General features: G+C 38.5%; 1 protein-coding gene across 1 annotated transcript in view; it reads right to left on the minus strand.

Moving 5' to 3' along the window:
- ABCC4 (ATP binding cassette subfamily C member 4 (PEL blood group)) overlaps nt 1-26,506 on the minus strand; it is a 153,337-nt gene that overhangs the window by 65,142 nt on the left and 61,689 nt on the right. The window contains exon 20 of the mRNA XM_075089741.1: nt 1,575-1,654. Coding sequence (XP_074945842.1) covers nt 1,575-1,654 — 80 coding nt within the window. The remainder of the gene's footprint in view (nt 1-1,574; nt 1,655-26,506) is intronic.

Below are 26,506 nucleotides of genomic sequence, written 5' to 3' on the forward strand. Positions count from 1 at the left end.
GAAAGAAAATTTGGAATCTGTATAAACCGTAGAAAATGAATAGTATATTACTGAAAGATGTTTATATTGCACTTTCAGGAAAGAATTTGTCAGGGCCTTAAGAGTCCATGAATCCAAAACCTTCATATTCACCTTAAGCAACTCCCTAACTAAGAAAAAAAACCCAATTCCTTTAATTGATAGGTAAAATACATCAGCTTCCTTTTTTGCCCAAAATGACACGTGGCACTGTAATGTTTTGAAAAGCAAACACACACCTCAACTTTAACAGCTTCACTAAACTAGGAAAAAGACTTTATCTTAAAAAGTGCCTTTACTATCTCCTTGGACTAAGTTTTTTCTTGTATTTTCAAGAGCTCAGCATTAACAACATGATTAAACTGCTCAACCCGAAATGTCTTTAGTTTATTTTTAAAGAAGTCAAAAGAAGTTTTCGATCCTGAATAAGCTGCCTCTAAAAGACAAAAGCGAAGTTAGCAATTGCACTTTACAAAACACTTCTGACTTGAGCATAACAGGTGTGTTCCACTAAGTGGATCCAGATGATCCACTAAGTCATTGGTCTCTTCTCCCAAGTTACTAGTGATAGGATGAGAGGAAACGGCTTCAAGCTGCATCAGGGGAGGCTTAGTTTGGGTATTAGGAAAAATTTCTTCACTGAAAGAGTGGTCAGGCACTGGAACAGGCTGCCCAGAGAGGTGGTGGAGTCACCAGCCCTGGAGGTGTTCAAAAAACATGTAGACTTGGCACTCCAGGACATGGTTTAGGAGACATGGTGGTGTTGGGTTGACTGTTGGACTTGATGATCCTAAAGGTCTTTTCCAACCTTAACGATTCTATGATTCTGTATGTTCTTTCTCTAGCCACCACGATTCTGTGTATTCCATGATTCATGTTATTTTGACAGAGTACTATCAATTTTTTTGCAGCTTTATCCTTCTGCAATTCTTTACAAGGAGGATTAATAGCAACTGCAACAGGAAAATTACCTTGATGTAATATATAATCCCTTATCCTTTCATCACCATAATCAAAATCTCAATGCTTTGTCCATCTTTCTTGTCTACAGCAACTTATTTCACTTGTTCCTATTAAGGCTATTATATTCACCCTATTACTACTAATCTTTTCTTTGTAAATAGCCACACCTATTTTAATCCAAAATGGTGTGGTAAGCATTTGATTCTTTGTGGAAGCAGACACGTAATTAGGTTAATCTGTGCTATCTTTTCATGTGAGTTGATTGTTTCTTTACTATGGACATATTTCTTATAACAGCAATAAGCTTGCCAGATTGCTTGGAGGCAAATCAGGAGCAATTTACCAAGCATGTAGCTACTATGAACTGAAATCTTGACATAATAGCAAGCTGTGTATAGCCGCTCCTACCTGCCAGTTATTACTCATGTTAGCTTTTTACTGACACATTAAAATTCAACCACACCTTTCTTTCACAAACAACCACTTTCATTCAATTCAGCTACATCTGTGACAAATAGCTGATCTTCACCAAAGCATACAGGAATCTAAATTCAGTGCAGCACAGAAGTTTTTGACAGTAGCAACTGAATTACCTGCATGAAGTCCAAAAACGTCAATGGAAGCAAGTCATCCAGGTGGCCAATATCTTTGGAGAAACGATTTAAGATTCTTCCTATAGAAACAAGGTTGGAGAAGAAAAAGAAACAGGAAGTAAATATAATTCCTTAAAAGATCAAAATATCTTACATCATATCTTTCCATTTTAGTAACAGAAAAAAGGGAACAGCTGGAATGTAAAGATAAAAAGATTTTTTTTGAAACCACCATGAAGGGAATCTTTTATAACCACTGCAATATTTTGAAGAATACATTTTTACAAATGCCTTTCACCCGAATATAAAGCCTTTACTTAAACTGCTAGGGAAAAATTAAAATGGCCTTTGAAGATAATAGTTCAATAGAATTTAACAGGTAAAACACACATGCTTTATATGCTCAATGTGTGCAGGTAAAGGTTTAGAGTTCAGACAACTTAAAGCAGGTTTCATCAAGTAACATCAGCCAGAATCTGCTCCTGTCCTTGACTGAAACTCACTAGTGCATCCATGTCCTAGATACAGCACAGCTGATCTAACTGATCCTTTTTAGTATTTCTGTTCCCACCCCTCCACCATTATACCTGGATTCAAATTGCAGGCGTTTCTGAAATAAAATACGAGATAGATCTGTGTTCATGCAGCCTTACATTTATACTCACTCGAAACCTTGGCAACACTGATCTTTATTAGAGCTAATAAAACAATTTTTAATCTGCTGTCAATGAAGCATTTACACTTCTCTATTTTCCCAAGTTCTACCTGACTGAAAAAATCAGTTACAGCAAGAGTTCTTTAATAATTAAAGTCACAACGTTGCCTCCCATAAATGGATTCGTATCTTTCTCTACTATCGATATCTCTACTCACCAGGAAAGAAACTAAGGATGGGAATCTGGCCTTTTAAAAAGTGTGTAATGCCTGTACATGCATTCACATTGCTTTTTTATCTACATATATCTTGATTCAATTATTACTCCTAACTGGTACAAACACATTCGCTGCATTGGCAACAAAAGACTTTTTTTTTTTTTTGCCCCCCTCTTCTCAAAGGAGCTCATTAAACTGAAAGTAGTTAAGTTTAAAGTTTCCGTGGAGTGCGTTGAAGACGTAATTCTGAGATAAGAGATACTGAAAAAACTTCTGTAGCAACCATCATTCCAGTTGTCTGTTCACGGCTGTCTCAGAATTACAAATTCTGTTGCATAACACTGATATCTTTTTTTAAAGGAATTTCTGTTCCACACCAAGCAATAGGCAAAACATCCTCTCCTCTGGCCTGGGACACAACTCCACTGAGAGACACTGGTGGAAAACACCTTGTTCTGCAGTACTTTACTACCAAAGGCAAGTGCCTTTCTTCTGTTCTTAGAAATAGAATATTCTTATTCTTTTGTTTATTTCTTAAGGCAACTTAAGGCAGACAACAGTAGAATTCATTGTATTTTTAGGCTTTCCACACAGAGAGGAAGGGTATATAACAGCACAAGACTCGCCAAAATCTCATTCATCTGTTTCTACTGAGAACGGCAGCTGGGGATGTTCCCTTTCACTTATTTCCTCTTGGGGTAGACACATCAGAAGGAACTCCAAGGCAATTTTTTTGAAGTTTCCTTTTCCTGTGATTTCCTTACACGGAGACAGGCCATGGAAGAGTAATCTAGCCCGTTGCATGCATATTAGCTGTAACTAAGACTTCGTAATATCCCCCTAAATATCACATTCCAGGTTATTTTCAAATGAACCAAGATTTCACTGTCAAAAAGAAAATAATTCAAGGAGGTTAAATGCTTCCTTCTCACAGGGCCTGTCTAGGAGGGGCAGACGAGGGAAACAAGATGGCATAATGGATTGGGCTCAGGGTATTAGTAATCTGTTCCCAGCTTTGTCACGTGCCTCCTGAGTGACTTCACTTTATTTTACAGAGTGAAGAGCAGAGCAAGGGGAGATGAAAGTGCTGTGCCCCTCCGTGAAACACTGAGACCCACAGATGACAAGCTGTACGCAAGGGCAAAGGATTATTCCTATAGCGAGCAAACCCCACCGTAATTCAGCCTTAGAATCCCCCTTTGGCTTTTAACCTAAGTAAGTTTTATTTGTAGTGTTTTCACACTGATATAAGAAGCTATTGTGCAACAGCCATCCCATGCAACACTGCTGGGAGGCAGCAAGGTCACTCACGCTGGCTACTTTCCATGGCCATAGCACAGGTCAGCTCAATACCAGCACCTCCAGGAATCAAGCAATGCCTTCACGATCGCCCTCATCCCAGAAGCAGAAGAGCACATCCAAACTTGTTCCTGGAAAAGCACTCTGCTTACTCTCATTTCATATGGCAAGGACGAAGCCTTAAGGGCTAGAGGAGAGAAGCCATTACAAAATCCTCACTGTTAAAAATTATTTTAGTTTCAGTTCCAACAGCATCTCAGAGTTCAGTTCTCATTTCTATTGAAGAATGACCTATTAAAGTTGCTCAAGAAGAAATTCTGCAGATGTAGAGTCTGGGTTTTGGGTTTTTTTGGCAGTTGTTTGGAGGCTGTGACAATCTCCAGCCATTTTCTGAGAAAGTTTCAGTGTTGTGACAAGGAAAGCTTTAGGCTGCGAGCACGATACAGATCTGTTTCGGTGCTTTTGGGGTAATAAGCTGGCATACATATAAATGAGAGCTGCAGAATACTTGCCTTCATCCTGCACACAAAGAGCAACTGTAGTAACCTTCTCCTCCACAGTAACATCTCTTCCAGTGAAGTTCTTTGAGGAACACTGTCATGAAGGAAAACTTAGCTCACTTGAGCCAGCCTCGCTAGTCCTCAGTCTTACTATCTCTCCCATACACCCACTAACCACCAACTACTCCAGCTCCCATTGGTAATCAAGCTGCTAATTAATTGCCAAAACTGTAACTTGACAATCGCCTTATGAAATTGTTAAGTATAACAGCATTTCTACAGACTGTGTTTTGATAGAGCTGCAAGCTGCCACTAGGAAAGTGGAAATTAATCTGACGTTATCAATAAAACATGAAAACATCTTTTAATCTGCCTAATCCTCTTTAAAATGTAAATACAGTAATTCTGTAAAATGACACGGACTAAAATACGAGTGAGCAAAAGAAATGGTATATCAAAAAGACAAACCCTGAAAACCAGAACCTTTTACAGTCCACCTGATACAATTAAAACAATTTAAAGAGTGAGGACATGAATCGGCTGCTTCCCAGATAAACATTCAGGTGAATCTCTGGTAGCAGAACTCCATTTTTATGAATTTTCAAGTTATTGAACAAAGTCGTTTATGATCGATTTAGTGTTTGCACATAGTAATTCTGGAAAACGGCACCTGAAGTCATTAAGCCTAGGAAAATACCTCACTTCTTGCTAAGAGGTCCACGTCTCCCTCTCGTAACGTTAATCCAGTGCGCATTAATTCTTTTCTACTGCTAAAAGCAAGCGACAAAGCCACAAACCTTAGCCCTATTTCTATCGTTGCTGGTTTTCAATGATATTACCCCAGTGACTGTATAAGAGAAAACACAGGCCTAGAGATGTATTTCAAATCCTGTTCATAGGGCTATAAGTGAACCGGCATTTTATTCAGCATGTCCTATGCAGAAGCAAGCTATGGTAAGCCACTAAAGCAAATTCCCTCTCCATATACCAGAGAGAGCAATGCATCTCCAAGCAGAAGTGCTATGCTTTGGAAAGATCTGCAAAATGCCCCATAGCCATCATGATATTGCATCCAGAGTGATTGCTACATTTGTAAGGACGTCTACAAGTAAATGAGGTCTATTTCGCAAGGTATGAAGAAACGACTGTTTCCACTTACTGGAAGCACACTAAATCAGTGGCTTGCTTATGCATTATTAAGCATGCAAGAGAAAACATTCTAGATATGAAACTTAAAGTAGCCATTTTGAGTCAGGACTCAAAATGCTTACAGTTACAACTGCAGTTTCTACCAGACTTTGCAAACCTAACTTTTGGGGATGGTTCTTCAGATTAAAGAAACTGTTGCACCTGCTATTCAAGAAGGGCAGGACCTGCATAACTGACAAAAAAAAAAAAATAATCTTTTTTCTCTCCAAAAACTTCTCATATCCTTCCCTCCCAAACTTACAGACTATCAACATCACCTTCCCACAATACTTCGTACTTCCAAAACCCCCAAATTCCTGCGTGAGCACTTCTGTAATATAGATACATGCCCTGAGACAATAACTCTTAGATCTAGTCCAGTATTTTCAATTTTAAAAAATTTTCAAGCTCACTTAATACTTGCACCCTTTACTTATTCCAGTGAGTTTCAGTCTGGGCTTCAAAAGCAAAAAGAAAATACTAAATCTAGAACTTGTAAGGCAAAGGAAATTTCATTAAACCACTAAAAAAAAGTCCTTTAAGAAATCAAGAACTAAGTATGCCAATGTTAACAATAGCATTCAAATTTGTGAATAGTATCTGCTGTTTTAATCATTCTCAGGCTTCCATGTGGTGTGCAGCGTCAGTAGCAAGCTGCAAAAGGGAACGTGCTCTCTTCAACAGTCCTATGTTTGTTTTTACATCAAATAACTCAATCAGAACACACACTGTTGTGAGATTTCTTCCAAAGTAATTAAATAACTATTCAATGCCAATTAATCACAGTTAAATAAGGGTCTGTCACCAAAGTGCTATGTACACATTTCAGACTATTTAATGGTCAAATACTTGGCAGTATCAAAGTTAAACAATGATTCATTAAACCTACTCCACTACACAATAGTTAGGCTAAACTTGAAGTGAAAGAATCAAACCTCTTTTGTTCTCCGTAAAAAAGACATCAAACCTCAGTATGTGATAGTCTTTTCTTCCTCACTCTGTAAACTGCTTTAATTGCATGAATCAGAATGTGTTCAGGTGCTACATACCCACTTTGCTTCTGCAGGTGCCTACTGATACTTTGGAATAGATGTTCAACCCTATCATCCAAATAATGAAAACACTTGACAGTGTGCCACACCTATTTAAAATGTTTATTCATACTTCACGATGAAAGAAATATAATCCAAACTGAATCAACACTTAGGATGTAAACACCAGAAAAGAAAAGGATTTTTTTTTTAAACGAGAAAACAGGATCTTCCACTGGAACAGCCAAATGCCACCAACAGCATTTTGTGTTGTGCAACCTAAATTCCAAGTATCAAGGACCCTAAGAGCAGCAGTACATAATTTCTAAATGTGTTTGGCATTTCTAGTATACTTTGTTGGCCAGTGCATTCACTGAAATACTTCTGTATTACAGAATAGAGTGGGCAGATTAATTTTGTACACCCTGCAAAGAGTTTACAAAGCCTTTACACCCCCTTACTTCATCAGGCATTGCAGAAATACTTTGTTGCTACTTCTCTGATTTGCCTCTTTGGAAAAGAAAAAGGTTTTAAGAGAAGGTCCTTTTAGGGATAGAAAGCTTTTGCCACTTGTGCGTGCATGTGCGTGTACAGGTGCACGCTCTTGGAATTTTTTTCCCCTCAGAGACCAGGCTAACCCTCAGTCCAGGGAATTTTAATTGCAGCACACTTTAGTTCAATACACAAGTGTTATTAATAAACACTGCTTTGTATAGTAACCTCAACTCCTTCACAGCAATTGGCCTAAATATCAGTTTTCATATACAAGTACAATGCATTTACCAGGGGAAAAAAAATTTCAAAATATCTTTATCTAGTCTGCAACAGTGAAGGCAGGAACACTCCCCCACCACCCAGCCTCCACGAAGGAAAATAACAAATCATAGAATCATAGAATTGTTAAGGTTGGGAAAGACCCTTAAGATCATTGAGTCCAACCGTTAACCTATCACTGCCAAGTCCACCACTAAACCATATCCTCAAGCACCACATCTACCCTTCTTTTAAATACCTCCACGGATGGAGACTCAACCACCTCCCTGGGCAGCCTGTTCCAATGCCTGACAACCCTTTCGGTGAAGAAGTTTTTCCTAATACCCAACCTAAACTTCCCCTGGCGCAGCTTGAGGCCATTTCCTCTCGTCCTATTGCTTGTTACTAGGGAGAAGAGACCGACCCCCGCCTCGCTACAACCTCCTTTCAAGTAGCTGTAGAGAGCGATAAGGTCTCCTCTCAGCCTCCTCTTCTCCAGACTAAACAACCCCAGCTCCCTCAGCCGCTCCTCAGAAGACTTGTTCTCTAGACCCTTCACCAACTTTGTTGCCCTTCTCTGGACACGCTCCAGCACCTCGATGTCCTTGTTGTAGTGAGGGGCCCAAACCTGCACACAGTACTCAAGGTGTGGCCTCACCAGTGCTGAGGTACAGGGGCACCATCACCTCCCTGCTCCTACACTATTATCTTCCACTCCTCGCTGCAAGCTCGCAAAAACCTGTCTGAAAACAACCTGTACCGCGAGAGATGGATTCAAGAAGGTACTTAGTCATACATGTATAACTAAACGTAAGCAACCCCAACTGGGAACCCGCACTTGCTTGAAGGCAGTCATGCCACAAAGATGCTTTTCCAGTCTAAGACAACTTTAATGCAGAGGGACCGATGTTAAGACCTGTGTGCGGTGAGCTCAGCAAGGAGAAGCCCCCCATGTATCACACACCTCGCACTGGGGCACCACCTGCACAAGGGAGAGCAAGGCAGAGCGCCAGCATGGGGGTGGCCACCACAGCAGGGTGCCATCACCGTGCTCCATCCCGGGGAGACACACTGCAGCAGGCCACGCCTCAGATTTTGTATATGTAGAGGTGTTAACTTACCCTAAAGAGAGAAATCATGTACTTTAGCAGTCCAAATTACAGCTTATAAAACCAATGTCATCTTAAGCGTACGCATGGTAGTAAAATAACTCTTAGAAGTGTGTATGTGGTAATAAAAGCATACTCAAAGGTAGGAATAAAAGAAACAGATGCACAGAACTGGGTACGTTTAAACAGCCATCAATTTAACTACATTGAACATGCTTCTCATTCTGCCAGTAGCATAAACCGACAGCTCCCCCCATATCTTGCTGTTAAGCTATGGCATTCAGTGAGTCATAAGTCTTCACCCGTGCTCAGTTCACACACATACACCAGAAAAAGAAGAAAAGTCCTGCAACTACAAGCAGCCTTCCATTTCATCAAAGCAGCGACAAAGTGGATTGTCCATATCAAATGTTGGCAGGAAGCAGACATTACCTCAACCTTGTAAAATACAACTATGAAATCAACAAAATAATTAAAGATGGATTACCGACTTCGAAAGTAATTGTAAGTTTGTGAAATATTTCTTCAGAAAGAAATCTGGAAAGGCATCTCCTGCGTAGCTGTCAATTACTGATCTACTCTGGCTTTTCTTCCATATTTCTACAAAGAAACGTCAATAGGCCTGTTATCTTTTTTAAATATGTGTTTAGCGCCACATGTCCACACAAACTGCCATATACAGCATTACTGTCTTCCCCACAGGCATCCTATAAATATAAATAAGAAATTCTACCCCATTTTTTTTTCTTTAGCAGCCTGAAACTGACAGGAATATTATCACTTTCTTAGACATTTGCAAATGGGAACAGTGGTGCTGGGCCAAAATATGCTGAGATCATAATATCCATTTATCTAAACTGCCAGCATGTAATGAATTCAGGTAGGATGCCTTCTATCCAAATTAACTTACTACTTGAAAAGGACTTTTTATATGAACGCTGTCAAACAGGAAAAGAGTTAGGAAACGAGAAGAAAACATGAACACTGTGTTTGATCTTATTTTTAAGTGTAGGATTTAAAGAAAGAAGGATGACTATGATGAAGATAAGAATGGAAAACAGGATTCTTTGGAAATTAATTTCTATTTTTACTGCTGACGGAGACGTCTACATTACCTAGTATGAAAACATTGATCCTAACTGTACAGTTGCTTCTTGAGCTTTCCAGTCCACTAGAAACACATGCTATTTTAATGACCTACTGATTAGAATTACCGTGCTTGTAGAAAATCAAAATAGGTCAATGCTCCATGCAAGCTGACTTATCCCTTTGCTAAATTATGCGGTACAGTTGATTTGTCTTTTTCCCCAGATGTGCTCAGAACAGCAAGTGTATTAACCTCTGTTATCACCAGCCAAAGTCTATCTCCTCACTTATGATACAATGCAGAAAGGATATATAAAGTTTTCATTAAAAACAGAACCACACAAAGGAAAACATCTTTTTTTAGGGCGGAAGCATAACTTTTCTTCTTTCTCAATTTGCTTTCATGAGAAATCTCAAAATACCTTCTGCATTATAGAATCATATAGAATCATTAAGGTTGGAAAAGACCTCTAGGATCGTCAAGTCCAACCATTTATCCAATGCTACCATGGCTCCTAAACCATGCCCTGAAGTGCCACGTCTACTGCCTTTCACATTTTATATTATTGCCAATTAACCAAGCTGGCTACAATTTCAGCTGTAACAGAATTTGCAAAACAGAATTTAACTTTGGTGCTGTATGATCCTTGCTAACGAAACGATCTCTTTTACAAAAGCATGATAGATCTGGGATAATATATTCATTAGCAACTTCCAAATTATTGATCCCTGCTATGATACCCCCCCCCCCCCCCCCCCCCCAAACCCAACAACTAACATCCTCAGATTTTTTCTTTTGTAATTTAATGTGAAAGAAAGTTTCGGAATCATTCAAAAGAACAAAGTTCTGGCTATATAAGTAAGTTTCATCCTACTACCTGAGTACAAAGCTACATCTCTGCTTCATAATTAGAACAACAATGAAAGCAGACACCTGCCCGCCCCCCTCTTCCCTCCAGTCCCCAGTCCCTGGAGTAGTATTAAACCTTTCAGACATTCTAGATGAAGATAGCCAGAACAAAGTTCTAACAGTTCCAGAAGTTAAGCTCTGGATTTCCTTTCTGCTTCTTTTTAAACTAGTTTTTAATTCACTGGAGCTATTTTCAGTTTTCCTGAGTCTAATGAATAAAATCTACATTTAAACATAGTGAAATAAATAAAAAGCTAAAACCAACCCACCAACTCTAATATACTGCCAAAACACAGAGCAACTTAATTTCTGATCTGTACTACAACATAAGCAACAAGATTTTTTTAAGGCATGCAGTCCAACTGGGTGGGGGGGAATCTATACAGAGGAGGGGGTACAGGAAGAGTTGACACTGGCTGCCTCCTCGCTCCGGCGGGGGGGGGGGGGGGGGGGGGGGGAAGGGGAATTTAAAAATGGTAACCACTCGCAACTTCTTATCAACTGGCCTTTAAAAAGATGTCAAGTTGTATACTATCTACAGAATTTTCTGTTGATTTACACCACTTTCTATTCCAGATGTAAAGTTACCTACTTCAACTTCTCACCACAATACAAAGCATCACTATAACAGAAACCTGGACTAGTATACATGAAATACAGTCCTATATTGGCTTTCTACTAGCAAGATTATGAATCTAATTATATGCTGAACTATTTTACCACAAACACACCCACTTCTGAAAAATCACTTTTGTAGTCTAGTTCTCCTTTCTGCTGTAAATCCAATTTGGATTGAAAATATGTCCCAAGTGTTTGGGGGGGGGGCGGGCGGGGGGGAGAGAGGGCTTACAATGAATTAAACTGAGCACTACAATCAGGATGGACGGGGATATCTGAAGAGCATTCTGTGGCTGGAATTTTTGCATGAAAGAAAAACCAGCATTTAGAACTACTTTCAGATTTGGGGGTATATTATGAATATACATCAATACAAGGATTAAAACAAAAATGGAAATATACATCACCTTTCTGGTAAGGTTTTTCCAACAACATAAAGGAGTTTTCCTGTGCTATTTATACTATCAAGACAAGATTCAGAATAGGCTTTAAATACTGTATTTCAGAAAATATCAGAGGGGTAGAATCTCACACAGCTCTTGCAAATCTGCTCCTATTTGTTGATTTTCTTACTATTCCACCTCGTAAAGATAATTCACTGAATAAGAATCTTAATTTGCTTCTTTTTAATGTTTTTCTTCCCTTTTTTTTTAGGCATTGAAGTTAGAAGGGCTCATTCATCACTCCATTCTAAGATGACAATAACCAAGTAGGACATTACTGAATATAAAGCTTTTGCCTCCTGAAATCTTCAGTTGAAACTGCTACCTGGCTGATGCAGTTATCATACAGAAAACAAATATTATCCTGTATTTATCCAAGCATATATATTCAGATCCCCTCCCACACACTGAAGAGAATGATTCTGATGTATTCCATCCATTTTCTTCTCTTTCTGAAACCACAGAAGGGAATTCTATATGGACTGTTGCTGTGAAAACCAAGCCAAGACTTCTGGCCTCTACCTAGCCCATCCATTTTGAGGACAAAGCCTTTGGGCAGCTCAAAAAGCAGAGGCATTTCATGTCTTCATCCAACTTTGTAAAGCTTTGTCATCTGCTTGGCATGTTCCTTTGGTTCGATCATTCATTTTTCTTTAGCTTCAGTTTCTTTTCCTTTCTCACTTCTTCTGGAAAATGTGAATTGTTTGGCAACGGGATATTCTCTCTAAAGTTCATTCATTACATACCCGTGCAATGATTCCTGAAACACCTTTTCCTTTTAACTACTTACACTATTAAAAAGCCACTGCAACAACATGGGTTTGGTTATCCAGACTTCACAATGGATGACGCTGGATAATTTTCAGTGGGCTTTTTCCCTGTCTCACATGAAATGTCATTACTACTGAACTAAAGAGAAATTCTGGTATAACTATCAGAAAATTAGAACTGTGTCTCTTTTAGTTTGTTGTGCAAATAATCAAAGCATCTGCTTGGAAAATTTGCTGTGCATTAAAAAGGACACACTCCCCATGAAATTAAATTTTTTGCTTCAATTTAGGACATTTTAAAGCACATGTTAGAGCAAAGCCACAGAAAATTGGAAACAACTAGATTCACAACTTAGGTACTGTTCACAAAACCACAAAAGAAGAAGATATTGGGAAACCTGTCATCCTGTTTATAAAGGTACAGCCAAGCCCAGGGGTCAGGACACTTACATGAGGGGTGAAGGTTGGGCAGGGACGCAAGGGAACGTGTTATTTTTACCAGTCACGGAGCGTGCACTGAATGTGGGTCGCCCACCTCTCCAGCGAGCATGTTAATAATTGCTCTACTAGAGGCAATTCTGCGGTAGGCCTCCTTCAGTCTCTGCTCTTGAAGCTGTTCTCCCTCTGGATGAATCAGTAAATAAGTATGGCACCGGAAGAAGGCAAATGAGTGCATGCCTGAAGGCTACAGCAATCAGCATGGGAGGGACTACAGCTGCATTCAGAGATTTTTTTTTTTTTTTTTTTTTGGCCTGATTTAGGGCACAGAATGGATCCTTTCCTACAGAGCAGGCTGTAGGGTATAAGGAGGAATGACTTCACCTCGTCTTCAGTTTTGTGATTGGCACCAAATTCAACTTGCAAATCTCGCCTGAGAAAAAAACAAAAATCTTTTGGCTCAGAAAAGCTGAAGGCAACCACATCCCAAGTGTTTTCTTCAAACAAGGAGTACTGTCCAAAGGAATCTAGATGCAGTCTGACAATGCATTTCTTTGGGCCATCAGCTTCCAGGGGAAAAAATATCACTACAATGTAAAATTCTTTACAGCCTGAACTATAATTGAAATGTGGGATATAATATACATTCAAATAGGAAAAAACCAAAATATGACCTCTACTGTATATTATATTAATTACATTAAAAGAAAGAATTTTTAATGATTAAATGCTAAGCATTGTGAAAAGTTATACTGCACTGAGTATGATTTTGCTGTCCCCCCTCTACTGGGCAACTATTAGAATCATAGAATCATTAAGGTTGGAAAAGACCTCTAGGATCATCAAGTCCAACCATCAACCCAACACTACCATGTCTCTTAAACCATGTCCTGGAGTGCCACATCTACACTTTTTTTTTTACTACCTCTAGGAACAGTGACTCGACCCCCTCTCTGGGCAGCCTCTTCCAATGCTTGACCACTCTCTCAGTGAAGAAATTTTTCCTAATACCCAATCTAAACCTCCCGTGACACAGCTTGAAGCTGTTTTTCCTCTCGTCCTATCACTAGTAGTTTGGGAGAAGAGGCCAACACCCACCTCGCTACAACCTCCTTTCAGGTAGTTGCAGAGAGCGATAAGGTCTCCCTCCCCTCAGCCTCCTCTCCCCCAGGCTAAACAACCCCAGTTGCCTCAGCCGCTCCTCATAAGACCTGCTCTCCAGACCCTTCACCAGCTTTGTTGCCCTTCTCTGAACACCCTCCAGCATCTCAATGTCCTTCTTATCCTGAGCGCCCCAAAACTGAACACAGTGTTCAAGGTGTGGCCTCACCAGTGCCGAGTACAGGGGCACGATCACCTCCCTGCTCCTGCTGGCCACACTATTCCTGATACAAGCCAGGATGCTGTTGGCCTTCTTGGCCACCTTGGCACACTGCTGGCTTATACTCAGCTGCCTGTAAACCAGCACCCCCAGGTCCTTCTCTGCGGGGCACTTTCCAGCCACTCTTCCCCAAGCCTGTAGCATTGCATGGGGTTGTTGTGACCCAAGTGCAGGACCTGGCACTTGGCCCTGTTAAACCTCATACAACTGGCCTCAGCCCATCGATCCAGCCTGTCCAGGTCCCTCTGAAGAGCCTATATTAGAAAGCTTCATCTCAAAAAGAAAAAAGAAAAACATACTAGGAGTAAGTAGCTGCAAATGAGGAGTAAGAAGCTGCTGACCATACTAAAACACTAGTAGCATAAAAATCAAAACCAAAGAACCTTTAATGTTCACACAGATATATACCTTAAATTCATCCCCCTAGATTTTTTGACAGCTGAATGCTAGAGGATAAATTATTTAAAAAAATATGCTTATATATACATCACTTAAAATTAAAGAAAAACCTGACATAGTCCTATAATTTTCTATTTTTTCATAGCTTTTAAATAATAAACTTAGCATGATAAACATAAATAGGTTAACAGCACCATTTCTTCACTTTTCTATAAACAGAAAAAAATTCACACACATCAAGGAGTAAAAAATGGCTTCACTGAACAGTCATTCAAGCAAAATCAAACACAATTTACAATCTATTTTGTCTTTGTTCAGTTCAAAGACAGACTTCACTGTGAAGCTCTGATTTACACCTGTCCAGCACTATGAACTCCTAAACAAATAAAAAGGCAAAAATAGAAGAGTGCTGCCCACACAAGGGAGTCCTGAGAACACTGCCATTTGTTACCTGCATGATAGAAACACCCAAAAGAGGATTAATATATCTGATGTGGGAGGCAGAGCCTCACTAGGATGCAGACTGGACCATCATGTAGCCAGCAGCATGCCCTGCCCTGAAGAGTTCATTGTGTCAGTTAAGAGAAACCAACACAATTGACTATAAAAGGAACGACGAGCAAAGGGAAGGTGCTTGCAGTAAGCTGGAACAGAAAGCTGCAGGACAAGATGTGTGCCTCTTTGCCTTTTTTTTTTTTTTTTTTTTTTTTTTAGGTACAGGAAAACAAAGGGGTCAGGGAATTAACGAGTTTCTCCACCCATATTTTTAACTACTCTCAGTGTATAGTTATACTGCGGTTACAATGATACTGGGGTATCTTCAGAGATCATTTTAAGATGAAGAACAGTCAGCCTGTGGATGAACTTTATTGCATAGAGAGCAGGAAGTTACAAAGATGTAAGCATGAAAGATAAGCAGGCAAAATGATGATGGAGGGAGGAAAAAACACAGGAATGTGCCAACAATTCCAGTTACCAGGTGCAGAAATAGTAAAAACTTTGCATGGGAAGAGGGCTAATACTCAAATGAAGCCACACTCCTCTCTACAGCTCCAGGTAGACTCCCTCAAAGTACACTGTGTCATAAGATCAAGAAAAAGCCTTCTCTCCATCTGGCCCTCGGGGGGAGCTGCAAGACAGAACTGTCAAAAGACTAACTGGTAGTAACAGTCACAGAAGTTGCCGAACTTGGGATGTTTGGATATCGAGAGAGCTTTGTACATATTGACTTGAATTTTTGTCCTGTGCAGACTGGCTGTTTGCACGTGCCCTCTCCTTCACCTTCTGCTTCATTCACTGCATATCCGCTCCCCATTTCCTCTCCTCCCTCTTACTCTAACATTGCTTCTTCCATTCTCCATCACCATGGAATGTCACCAGTTCCAGATACAAAAAAACATGCTCCGAAGAGGGAAGAGGATGTCATCCCACACACAACCAAGGCATGAAGCCTGACATGGCGAGGCATAGGCTAGGAAGCGTGGAAGAGTTTGGGACAAAGCAAAGCAAGTGAGAACAGAAGGTGAACAGAAGGTGGCTGCAACACTTGAACTAGAAGTGTGCATGAATTAATGTTTTGGAAACAAAGAATGACAAAAAGAGACAGATAGGGGAACTACAACAACTACACAAGAGCCATAAAGGCAACAGGAAGGGTGTTTTACACTGAAAAACATGGGAAATCTTTACAGCAAGTGAGAGATCAGGTTCTGAAATAGTTCCCAAATTAAAACCGTGGCAGCCAAAAGGCCACTGTCAGCTGAAAGGAGAGGGCAAACTGCATCCAGAACATACTGCATAACCGTTTAAGTATTTGATCATACAGACTATTCACAAGGTTGTACTTAGACAGATGAGGCAAGACTTGCTATCTATTGAGAGAGATGCCTTTAGAGAACAATCCAGAGGTTTTTGGTTACTTCTTGCTTTAAACTGCTCTTACAGGAACATATTTCACTCCGCTAACTACAGAACCGCAGGGGAAACAGCCATTTGTGTCTCAAGTTAGTTGTTAGAATATACTCTAATATGTTTGTTTAATTTCATACACATGGGAGCTTAAGATTTCACAAGACCAATTAAGATTTCAGGTAGAGAAATTCTCAGTAAAAGTTTTCTTTCTTCCTTCAAAATAAGTATATCTGTCTTTGGGTCTTAACAGTTCACTTATTTATGTATTCATTTGGTTTCTCTGACATCCATTTTCACAATTTGTTTTGATTTGTTCTGGGGTTTTTTTTTTGGTGTGGGTTGGGTTTTTTTGTTGTTTTTTTTTTTTTTTTTTTTTTTTTAATGAGCAGCTTCTCTGCTGAAACTGTATCAGATATATTAGGATGCAAGAAGTTCCAGGACTGCAAGGAACTGGACAGCTAGTGGAGCAATGTAAAGATTATGACAAAACCACCCATCTTTCTGGTATCCATATCCAATATATAAAGCACCACAAAAATCTTCTCATGGATCTAAAGCACAAGTATATTTTGGAATAAACACTACAAATTTTGCATACAATCACTGATCGTAATCTGATCCCAGACATTCTGGGAAAGCCTGTTTTAAAACAACTGCATTGACATTATTCTGTGTTAAAAAAGGCATTAACCATATGTCTGATAAGGCAGGATTAAAATGGAAAAATACAAATATAATAATGAAATTCAATGACAGGAAAATACGTTGTGGTTTTCCTTCCCTCTTCACAAAACAGCATGAGCACAGGACTTGATTCTGGATCAATTTGTGGATACATCATTAAAATATATGAAACAAAAGTATAACTTCAAGCAAAAAAAAAAAAAGGCAAAATTGTGTCAATAACCCAACCACTATTAATATTGCACAGTATTAATTAGTAGCAACTTCATATCGTAGATATTTAATTACAATATTTAGAGAACAAATGTTGGCTCTGATGGTTTTCAAAATGTAGCTTAACTTTAGAATACATATGAAAAGCATCCAATAAACTTTTCATCACAGCTGAATGGTATTTACAATGCCTCTTAACTTTCTGAATGTCTATTTTGTCCTTGACTGACTCTGGAGAGGAAGTCCTTAAATAGCAATTCACATTCCAAATCTGAATATTCAATTCCTAAGGTTCTTAGCGGTCCACTATAGAGGGGTCATACTTTCAGGAAAAGGTCGCAAACAAGTTTAAGTGTTTGGATTGCTCCAAAACATTTCTGGACAATTGGGGTTTTGCTTGTTTGTTTTGTTTTGTTTTTCCAAAGAAAGGAGACTGAAATGTTTCTTCATATAAAGGTACCATTTCAATAATCCAGTGTTTTTCTGGAAAACTGTCATATCACATTTGGTATAGAAACTGCTGGTTCTATGAAACAAAGGTCTCTAATACAGCACATCATGCTAGTTTATGCAGAAGTCCGTTCACAATGGACCACTTGGCACCATTAGGACCTAAATTAAGTCAAGACTTCACAAATTACCTGAACTAGAAACTCATATAAACACTGAAGACAAAACCTGATGTATGTTGTAAACCAATATCACTCAAGTTTTACTGTTTGCATGGGTCACATTCTTTTCCCCTTCAGTGCATTCAGACACCAAAAGGACCATTATGTTCAGAAAAGAGATCCTGCAACAACTGAAAGGTTCTGACATCAGAGAATTTAAACTAGCTGTGAATCCCATTGAGGAGGTATGACTCATCTCTGAGGTTTAAATTAGATTATCAACCAAGTGAAGCAGCACAGTAAATCTACAATAAAAGATGAATGCCTACAGGAAAATAATTTTTGCCCCTAGTGGCAGATGCTTGAACTTTAAAGGATCTGAGACTAAGCTCTTTGTCTAAGCCTTCCTGACAGCAAACAACTGAAATAATTTCTTTAGTTGGTCCAACTTTGCTCCATATGCCACATGGAAACAATATCTAAACCCTGTAAAAGGAAGTATATTGTCACTTCTAAACCAACTGAGGATCAAACAATTTACAGAAACCAAGACTTATTTTGCTGACAATTAAGCTCTATCACCAAGACTTGAGATTCAATGAAATTTGACAATTGTGAAGAAAGAGGCTTTTGTCTGAGTAAGTCTGAAGCATTTGGAAGAATCAACAGAAAATCAGAAGACTGAATTAGATCGAAGTATCAGAGCCTTTGAGGATAGTCTTGAATTCACTAATTAAAACAACTAACTTCCTTGCTCTATTCCCTTTCTGAATTGCTTTGGTATTACAGCAGAAAGGCATACAGCAAGAGGCAAATCTGGTCTAAGGAGCAAGTGTTACACCCACCGCGCTTCCTCTTACACCAACAGCATACTTTGTCTATCCTGCTGGTCAAGCTCCATTATGAAGAATCACCATCCCTTTGAAGATGAGATGATAGACGAGTACAAATCACTGCTGTACGCCAAATTTAAGGGGTGTGAAGGGCCTTTCAAACCTTCTTCTTCCATGCTGAAAGCCATCATATTTACTTTGTAGTAATTCAGACACAACCCAAAGAAGTTTGCAAATTATTCTATCCTATCCTAGTGCTGGATGTCACTAGCTGGGATAATATTCTTGCATCTCCGCCTCATGGAGTCAAAGAATGAATATATTCTTCTGTTTTTCCAAGAACCATAATACTAACTTGTTCTCCTTCTGCCCATTTAATTGAAAAAATACATTAGATTTCTATTCAAAGCACCACCATGCTTAGTTTACAATTAATAAAGAACAGTCGATAAGCACTTGAACGTCTTGCATCTCATGAGAAGTACAAACAACAGAAGAAGAGCACAAAGGTATTAACAAATTAAGCGGTGCTCACAGCACTACGTTTTAAGCTGAAAACATCTCATCATTTCAGAAACTGGGGATTTTGCATTTCACAAAATGCTGTGTCTCTATTAAAAGTACATAATTATATTGCTTTATTGCATGGCTAGAATTGGAAAACAATTAATGAAATCCTATTTTTCCACAGGAATGTTTCTAATTTTTAAGCAAACAAACACTTCTGGGAAGTGTCAGATTGGACATTTCTACTCTCAAACACTCAGCAGGTGAACAAAATCATCTGTATAAGCCCACATAATCTTTGAGAAACACTTATTTCCAAACAATCACTTCTAAACACTGTTTCTTAAGCCTTTGGTAGTAGCTGAGCAACACTGGTTATTAAATTGAGGTGCAGCAGAGTTTATTTTTTCTTATCTCAATTAAAAAAAGAAAGCTGGGATTTTTTCAATTTTTTTCTGTTGGGGATTTTTGGGGGTTTAAATAAGGGGCATTTAGTGAATGGCTTTGAATTCAATATGAAACCATATTCATAGCTTAATTATGAAAAAAGATCACTGTCACTACATATTTGGAATATTAGAATTTTCAGCTTAATAAAAACCTCAAGGCTCTTTTTTCTCTCAAATTTGGTTTTATTTTGAAAGTGCTCCTTAGATAAGATTTCTTAATGTTAGAAGAAATCTAGTATAACTAGTTTTCTGTTGAAAATATTGGGGAAAAAATGTTCCCTCTATATTGTTAGTTCAACAGAAAAAAAAGATGACACTTCTAAAGCTAAAACCATCTATATTTCACAGTTCTGGTGCTTTCAATTTGAAGAAGTTTCTGCAGATATCTTTTGTCCTAAATAAGCATCAATTTTTTTTTTTGTCCAACGGTAAGCGAACATTAACTGACTAAAGGTAGCTACTACCAACTCTTCCTTAAACCATCTCACCATTTTTTGGTCAGGAAATACCAGAAATATTCTGGAAGGCTAACAGTAATTGTTTACTTTTGGCTGGTTTTTGAGACTGAGGGGAGGGAGAATTATTTTTCTAAGAGGAGACTGGGGAATGAAGTAAGGGAGAAAGGAAAGAAGCATTATACTAACATCAGGCAAAGCATAAGGGTTTTTTAAATATACACACGTATGTATTTTTAATATATATCTTTTATATATATGTGTGTGTGTATATTTACACATACATAAAATTTAAAATTATGGTTCATTCCTTTCTCTTAAATTTAAGAATTCATTAGGTAAGTTCAGAATACTGAAGATTTTAAGATACCCATCCTTAAGCACACAGACCGCTAGGTACCCTGAACCCCCACACTGTAGTGGGTAGGAAAGACAGCTCTTCTCCATTGAGATTTAAAGCAAAAGCCTAAGATCGGTGCTCTCAATAATGCCCCAGAAGAGCCTGCTTCTCTGTCACGTACCTGGTAAACCTAGGCTAATGTTAATGTTTTTAATACCTTCCCTTTGTCTGGTCATTCCTCCTTACACATACTCTTCAAACTGGAATCCTAAATGGCTAGAAAATAGAAATAATTGTGGATTTGAAGGAGTTCTATTGTTTTAAGCTAGAAAATTGTATATTTTACTCACTGAACCCCTTAACCTCTATTACTGAAAGGATAATCTTACCATAACAAAGATGCTGTTTGTACTTGATACATAACAATAACTTAACCAAATAAGCGCTAAATATGCTCTGAAAAGGCACAGGAACCCCTGCGCTTCAGTTTGCTTTTAGTTTCTCCTTCTGTAAACTGAAAGGAAGATAGGCTCCTATCTCATTAGGCGATGCACAGATTTACTCATGACAGATTTACTTATGACCTGTAAATACAGGTCATAACAAAAATAGAAGGGTCTTCATTAAGTTGTCCAGCATTAAGGATATATTCCCCTATTTTAGTGAGAGGGAAGAGAAAGCAAACACAAGTGATAGACAGCAACAGTACTTCTGAAACTGTTCATTATCCCATGTAAGATCACTGCATACAAAACATTCAATATTCTAAACCCAATCTCTCTAAGTGAAGACAGACACTCACCACCTTCTCTCTAAAGACCAGCATGACAGATTATAAACATTAAATAAGTACACTGGAAGAAGAGATGAATGAGATAGCATAAAGTTTATTTACAGCTTTAAATGTTCATATTAAAAAGGAGAGAGGGGAAAAAAAAACCCAACACTGAGCAAATGCCCTTGGCATCTAATCACTTACTGTCCTCTGGACATGTCCTAGAAAGGATGGGGCAGGAACATTATTCCTGTATGAGAAATTACTTATGGCATCTTAAAAACAGATGTAGGAACTTTGTCTGAAAATCTAGCCTGATCTATTTTGGGTTCTGAACACTCAACCTGATGAACATGAAATGAATATATGCAGGGACAAAGGAAGATGTACTCCTGATGAAGGGAGGCTTACCACAGAGAAGAGAGGTTTTTCTTGCCTACGCACGAATTAGCAATATTTTGCATTGCATCATTTGCATATTAAACAGACAATAATTTCATTGAGAAAAAACAGGTTTACCCCACACAGAGACAAATCTCATTACATCTGATAAAAGAAAACCAAGAAAGAGAAGAGTTAGGCCATCTACCCTCCATCCATTATACCTTATAATTGCCAGCAATAATGTCCACATTCCAAATCTTCACCTTCTCAGTTTTCCATGCACCTTCAGATTATTCCACACTCTGTGCCCCAACACTAAGACAAGCTAGTGAATATTTATGCTTGAAAGAGGGCAGGACATATGCAGAAGACAGTGTAAAGGGGTTGGGAGAGACGGAAGAATAGCATTCCCAGACACACAAAGCAGAGGAGAAATTCAGGTACGGAGCAGGTGAAAACTGACAAGGACCATGCCAGTGGACGGAAAACCCATGAACTTAGGAAGAGTTTAACTTTAAACCTCCTTTGAGTTTAGGAATGTCGTAAATGTTGCAAAAATAGACACGATAAAAGCTCAAGTTTGAGCAGTATTAGTGACTGCTGTATTCTTTTTTTCACTGGCAAATGAGGAAGGATGAGAAGGTGCTACAACTAGAAGACAAGCAGGTCAGTAGTTAGTTGTGAGTCTTTTATAGCGGTAAAAAGTCCAACACAAAACCCAAACCGCTTCCTTAGTATACAACACACTTCTACTCTGAGCCAAACAGCTGAGAATGAAGACTTTGACACCTTTTTCCTGTATACCAGTCAGCTTGCTTCACATGCTGACTCTATAAACACAATTTCCTACCCAGCATTAGGTGAGTAACAGCTAAAGCAGCCTCAGCTCCTTCAGACATTTCAGAAATCTCACTCCGCAACCTCTTGTTCGGGACCACCACAACTAAGTATTCTGCTCAAGCGAAATCAAAAGTTTTGGCAGCAAAATATGCAAATGAGAATCACCTAGGAGGATGTTCAACAAGAGCCCAAATTTAAATAAACATCAAAACAAACCTCCATGAACCTGCAGTTTCAAGCTACCTACCTCAAGATTGGTATTGCCACAAGCAATAATTAATGTCTATGAAATACTACTATTCTAATTACAGGACTATTGTCCAATAACTAATAAAACAACAACAAAAAATATTCTTCATATGCTTGATGCTATTTTAAACCACTTTGTAAAGCTCTCTTAAGACTGATAGCTGTCAACATATACAGTTTGTCATAATGCTGCCTCCTGCAAATATAACATTAATTTGCATAAAATGACATCAGAAATCAAAACCTGAAGGAGGTCCTGCACATGTATCCACCTGAATACATAACAAAAAGCCCCGGACAAAGTACTTACTGATTCTGTGGGAAAAAAGAATACCTGGGGAAGACGGGTGGAAGCAAGCAAGTAATGTTGTCTTGTACTATCCACAAATGGCTTAGTGACTAACTCTATCTTTGTATTTTTTTAAACCAAACAGCACACTAAAGTCAAACTCAATTCAATACCTTCACTTCCCTAACTGTTGATTTCTATACTTTGGTTTTTATCCTGGATTGCCACAACAGGCAGATTCACATACAACATCCATTCTTTTCTACACTAAAATTTTAATTTTGGATCGAGAAGTGCCTTTTGTTTCCAAACACTCTGCAAGATCACCACAGGCACAAACTAATCTTCACTTGTTGCATAATCTGCAAGATGCTGGCAATCTGAAAAAAAAAAAAAAACAAAAAAAAACCAAAAAAAAACCCCACAACTAATTAATTCACCCAGATGCTGCAGTGCAGATTACCTAGGATCATCTGGGAGAAAGATTTCTGTGCAGTATAAAGCAGAAGAACAGTGCTAACGAAATGAGTTTGCACTGTGATAGTCTTTTTTTTTTTTTTTTACAGCCATTCAGATTTTTTTTTTTTTTTTTTTTTTTTAAAAAAAAGGGCTGTTTTTTCTGCAAACACCACAGTGGTCTAAATGTGTCTGTGTGTTCGTAAAAGATGGCAATGAAAGTTTATGGCATAGGAAAAAGCTCAGAAGAGCCAAGAGCATGATGTACAGGGCTTCCACCTGGGATGGGGGAGCCACATGTTCAAGGCCCATATTAAATCAGAGGGAGCAGATCTGGGCTGCCTTCCCCATGTTCCACATACATGCCCTCACCACCTGGCTATTCATTACCCCTGCCCTGCTCTTCCCCAAAGTAATTTTTTTTTTTTTTTAATGTTTTTGCCTTGTTCCAAGGTGGAAGGAAAGTAGGTTTTTGATAAGTTTTTCCTCATCTCTCAAAAATGCTCATTTCCCACCCAGAACAGGCATCCGTAAACAGCAAGAGAATATATATAAAGAAGGTCCTATCCATGCAGGGCCTCCAATCCCCACTATCCACAACAGTCACAACAGCATTCAACAATTTTTAACCAGATTAAAAATAGCAAAAAAAAAAAAAAAAAAAAAAAGAAAGCTATATATTTAAACTAGTTATTATCAAGCTCCCAAAATCTCTCCATCCGTATGATCTCCAAAAGCTTATTGGCAGCCGCATCACCTAAGCTAGGCCCGCTTTTAAGCCCCTTGCAGTTTTTCCATCGATATTACTGCAGTCTCCCACTCTGTTTTCAAGTGTCTCCAACCAACGTTTCCTTCCACCTTGCCACAAATCTCGTCAAATGGCCTGCCATCTACGCAAGACTAAAACATAACTCCATTTTTACTTTCCTGCCCCACTTGCAGGAAAGATGTGCCTCTGAATGGCTTGTCTTCTAAAGTCAATATTTCTAATTAGGTTTCTCTGTCTTGGTTGACTCCTCTGTGCCTCCTTTTTGCTCAGCTGAGGTGGGGCGAGAGCAGCTCTCTCTGTGGTTGCTTTAGCAAATAAAAAAAAAAAACCCTAGACTTTGCAGTATCTGGGCAGGTCAGCATATGGTCAGAAATGAGTTTCGCAGCAGGCCGTTTTCCCCACCAGGGGATCTTAATGTGAAGAAGATAGAAAATCTCTGTGAAGGGACATGAAATCTTGTGCCAGGAAAGCAGGAGACAGCACTTGGAAGTGGCTGTCAGTACAAGCTTCATGCTATTTCCCTATCAAATAATGTCCCGTCCCCTCCTACAAACAGCTTTTCTGTAAACCTTTCAATTTTATCTCCTGTATTAAGCGTAAATAGGGTGAGCACTGACTCGGTGAACTGAAAATGTAATGGGCTTGTCTCATCAGTTACAGCCAAGTTTCATTCAATTATTCCTGCAGAGAAAAATAGGAGAGTTGAATTGAGTTATGCTAATAGATAATAAACGTAAACATAACTCCGGAGTACTATTTACTAACTTTAAAGACTACTCCTACAGCAATCAACTTTATAAGGTTCCTGACAGAATCATAATGGTGATAAAACACATGGAAGCTTAAGACTATTTAAACTCTTAACAAAGGCCATGATAATACGAACAGTAAATGAGCAACTCCCACAAAATACCATTTAATAATCACGCCCTGATAAGGTTTAAAGTACATATCGCCATTGTTATATGAAAAAACATTAAAGTGTTTTTTTTTTTTTAAACACATGTAGCAACCTAACAGGTTTTAATTACCACACCTACTTCAGTGACGAGCTGTTCCACTCAAACACCCAAACATAATATTTACAACTTTGTGTGGTTGTTAAGGATCTCAATGATTGATGGAACCTATTGTGTTGCCATCTTAATAACAACAAATGCAAGTGATTACCAACACGGAAGAGAGAATCTGTGTTTTTATTTTACAACAAAAGGCTGTCCTATAGGGACTTCCTTTCAACATAAACTAACAAACCTGTGCACATGTGAACGTGCTTTAGAGCTTGGCATAGAGAGTGAAAAACAAAGCCTCGTCTGCTTTAAGGACAACATTTTTTTGTATTAGCTTAAGAGAACATGAAAGCTGTCAAAAGAGCTGGTATAGTTTTTCACAACCCCGCAGAATTCATCTTGACCACAAGGAAATATCTGAAAACTGTATCAGAAAGATAGCACAGATCTTGTTTCCAAAAAAAAGAAAGCAATTGAGTCATTGAGTCAAATAGGAATACAATACATTTTCTGGCATCACTACTGAATATTTATATAAGTGATGAATGAGACTACAAACGAAATATTTTAACATGAAGCTTTGCCTTGTTAACTGCATGATATGCCAAAACACCACCTACTGTAAATCACAGGGTTTAAGACCAGTATTTCTTGTTTAAACATGCTACTTGTTCAGCAGAATCACTTGTGTGAACAAGCATACATTAATGTACACTAACTAGAGCAGTTTCACTATCCAACTGATAGAGTATAATTTAACAACCTCATTATAAGCATTGTAATTTTCAGACTGCTGAAATATCACATTTGTTGCAATTATTATACAGTTTAAATACTTAAACAACATTGCCCATTTGACGGTTCTGTCAGATAAAATGCAGATAGGCACTTGTGCATTGATGAACATGCTTTTAATCCTATAAAGAAACTTTCTCTGTCAAATTATAGGTGTTTCAACACTTGATTTATGAACACCATAATTAAAATCTTTATGCCTTAAAGAAAAACTAACTCTTCATTATAACAACAGCACATTTTTATCTTTTAATATTCAGAGTTTGCTTTTATATGCTGCTATTAGCTATCAGTTTGGCATGTCATTCCTGGCTGCTAACACAAGCGAATATTACTCTTTATAACCTGGTCAAACCTCAAAGTCTGGGTAAGCACCCAAAGAGATCAATGTTTATTGACAGCTTCCACAAAGCATTGGGGTAGGGTGGGGTGGGGGGCGATAAATCTGCTAATTTAACAGGTAGAGGGCAACCATCATACAATTCAGTGCTTTCTATTTCTAGGAAGGCCGGAAATGCTGTAATGTCTGGCAAAATATTTTTCCTCCTCCTATGAACTGTCAGA

Source organism: Phalacrocorax aristotelis, chromosome 1, assembly GCF_949628215.1.
Source record: "Phalacrocorax aristotelis chromosome 1, bGulAri2.1, whole genome shotgun sequence".
NCBI lineage: Eukaryota > Metazoa > Chordata > Aves > Suliformes > Phalacrocoracidae > Phalacrocorax > Phalacrocorax aristotelis.